Source organism: Notothenia coriiceps, unplaced genomic scaffold, assembly GCF_000735185.1.
Source record: "Notothenia coriiceps isolate Sejong01 unplaced genomic scaffold, NC01 NC01_scaffold00002881, whole genome shotgun sequence".
NCBI lineage: Eukaryota > Metazoa > Chordata > Actinopteri > Perciformes > Nototheniidae > Notothenia > Notothenia coriiceps.
In genome coordinates this window covers 110-2,563 of record NW_011335582.1, presented here as the reverse complement: position 1 = coordinate 2,563, position 2,454 = coordinate 110, and the positions used below count along the sequence as shown (strand labels likewise).

Below are 2,454 nucleotides of genomic sequence, written 5' to 3'. Positions count from 1 at the left end.
CAGATGAAGGAGATCGTCGTGGAGACGGAGACGACGTACGCCACTCTGAACGTCAACGTGTCGGGTTACGACATGACGGTGGTGGAGCATTTCTCCCAGCACATCCACAACCTCTGCAACCGGCTGGGCATCAAAGTGTTGGACTGGTGAGGACATTCAGATGTAACCGTGTGTGTGTGTGTGTACTGTGTACGTTTAGGATGATCAAATATGAGTCTAGCATGGATGTTGCTTATAATTGATGCAGTTAAATCTGGTATTTTACCATTTCTCATTGACACTGGGCTTTTTGTTTTCTATAGTTTAGGGAAATCATATTTAGTGTGATTTGTATTATTGTTGTTCATATATATATATATATAAATCATTTGAATGAACCACTTGGAGCAATAAAAGCCTTCATCAGGATAAACTGGAGGCTTCTAAGATATATTTTATTGGGTTAGTTCATTTGAAAGCACGTAAAAATACTTATAAGTTTGGTTCTGTATATTTATAATCTAAAGATGCGTTTTTTGTAAAATAGCAAAGTAGTCTATCCCTTACAAAAAGTGACAAGCCACATTTTCCCAACTGTAATCCAGTCATTAAAGTTGAATCTTCAATTGAAAAGCACAAAAGGATGTTTACAATAGAAAGATGCCTTAATTATATATATTTTGTAATTGTTTTTCTCACGCAGCTATGCTTTGCAAACCAAGACCACCGAGGTCTGGCTGATGCAGGAGCAAGGCACCAAGATGTCTGTGGACTCCTTCCTGAAGACTCACAACCGAGTCGTGCAGGTACAACTCTTCAGGTTTCCCTTTCACTCAAGTAATGCATGCCTTGTTCCGGTATTTAAAATCTGACATTTGAACTGTGTTTGTCTTTCTAGTTAAGAAGTCTGAACGCCACCATGTGTCCTATTTTCCTGGAGGTTCTTTTGAAGAATCAACCAGAGGGAGTGCAGCTGTCGGTGCAGGAGGTGAGTTATTCACATTATACTGAAGCTATGCTGGGAACAATGCGGACAATTACACACATTTTAGTCAAAGAAAATTCCCAAATTGGGATTAATAAAGTACATCTAATCTTATTTTAAATAACTCTAGAAAAGTCTTGATTTTCCTAATTTCACTGTAGGCAAATTGACATTGTAGGTCTGTTAGTAAAACATTTTAAATTTCCGGAGATAAGTGTCCAAACCCAAATTTAAAAAATATGAACCCAGATGAAACACCTAATCATTATGCATACCCCTAACTAACACAAGTCTTCATTAGAGTCAGAAACAATCTTATTTATGTTTTAAAACTTTATTAATCAAGAGTCATTTACAAACCTTATTTGAGTCAATAACATTGAATCGTGCAAATACAGTATAGATCCAATAAAACAAACAGTTGGCATCTTACAAAAAACAAAACAAAACAATTATTAACAAAGTAAGGGTCCATTCTAGTAACATAAATAAGGAGAACATTTCTAGGAATGTTTTGCTTTTTGTAATGAAGTTATCTCACACTAATGATTTCTCTTCCTGTTTCCTCTCAGCACACAGAGGTAGATTACAAAACTCGCTTCAAGGGCCGTCCTGAACTCGAGGGTCTCAAGGCGAAGATCAGCAACTAGGACCCCAGACTCACCTTCTCCACTTTCACTTTCCTGACTCCTTAAACTGTTCGTCACTCACATTTTAGATCTGGTTACCTGTGTTTAATTGTTTGTATTTATTCACTGCTGTTTATGGTGATCATTTGCATAAAAAAAGAACCGTACACATTCATGTTTGACTTTCTTTTGTGACAATTTGAAGACAATAAAACCAAGTCTTTTTTACAACGCAAGACATTGTCATATTTACTGCTCAAATTACAGTTACTTAATTTTTTTAACATTTCAACGACATACAATTTTTTCGGCATTAAAGAACCAAAACAACAAAAAAACTTCAATCTCTTCATTAGTCATACAAATCTAACATTATATACATTAAGTCAAGCACGTTACAATAACACATCAAAAGTCATCTCTTTCTCTCATTTCTTTGATGAATTAATCTACTCTCAAAAGCTTTAGAACTGTGATAGATACAAAATAAAGTATTTCAACATTATAATCTCTTTTAGACTTGACAAACATTGGGTTTACATCACCTATTTGGCTAAGAGTAAAATAGTATTTCAAAGAAAGAAATTAAACGTGGAAAGAAAGATATATATGTCTAATACGTGTAATGTGTGCCGGTAGTTGTAAAGCGCTTTGAGTGCCTTGAAAAATTGCTCTAATAAAAGAATGTAATGAATTATTAACATATAAATAATATATAAAAAAATAAAATAAGTCTTATGACTTTGAGGGTTTCACAAATCCACAAATAAATCACTAAAATAGGTGATTTTTAAAAGAGTTTAAGGAGCAACATATCGTCACTCTGGTCTTCTCAGTGCTGATGATATTAAGCTGTACCGT

At 34.6% G+C, this 2,454-nt stretch overlaps 1 protein-coding gene across 1 annotated transcript; it reads left to right on the top strand.

Moving 5' to 3' along the window:
• Positions 1–3: 3 nt before the first annotated feature.
• On the top strand, positions 4–2,201 carry LOC104940989 (39S ribosomal protein L48, mitochondrial-like). Its single transcript, XM_010766021.1, has 4 exons — positions 4–146; positions 683–785; positions 878–967; positions 1,537–2,201. Exons 1-4 carry the CDS (start codon positions 4–6, stop codon positions 1,612–1,614), a joined length of 414 nt encoding a protein of 137 aa, XP_010764323.1. The 3' UTR covers positions 1,615–2,201.
• The last annotated feature ends 253 nt before the right edge of the window (positions 2,202–2,454 follow it).

What these genes read in the sequence shown, in the direction of transcription:
- LOC104940989 (XM_010766021.1), top strand. Translation starts at nt 4, where the DNA reads ATGAAGGAGATCGTCGTGGAGACGGAGACGACGTACGCCACTCTGAAC. An exon ending in GGCATCAAAGTGTTGGACTG is followed by an intron (nt 147 to 682) that starts GTGAGGACATTC and finishes TTTCTCACGCAG; the next exon opens with CTATGCTTTGCAAACCAAGA. An exon ending in CTCACAACCGAGTCGTGCAG is followed by an intron (nt 786 to 877) that starts GTACAACTCTTC and finishes TTGTCTTTCTAG; the next exon opens with TTAAGAAGTCTGAACGCCAC.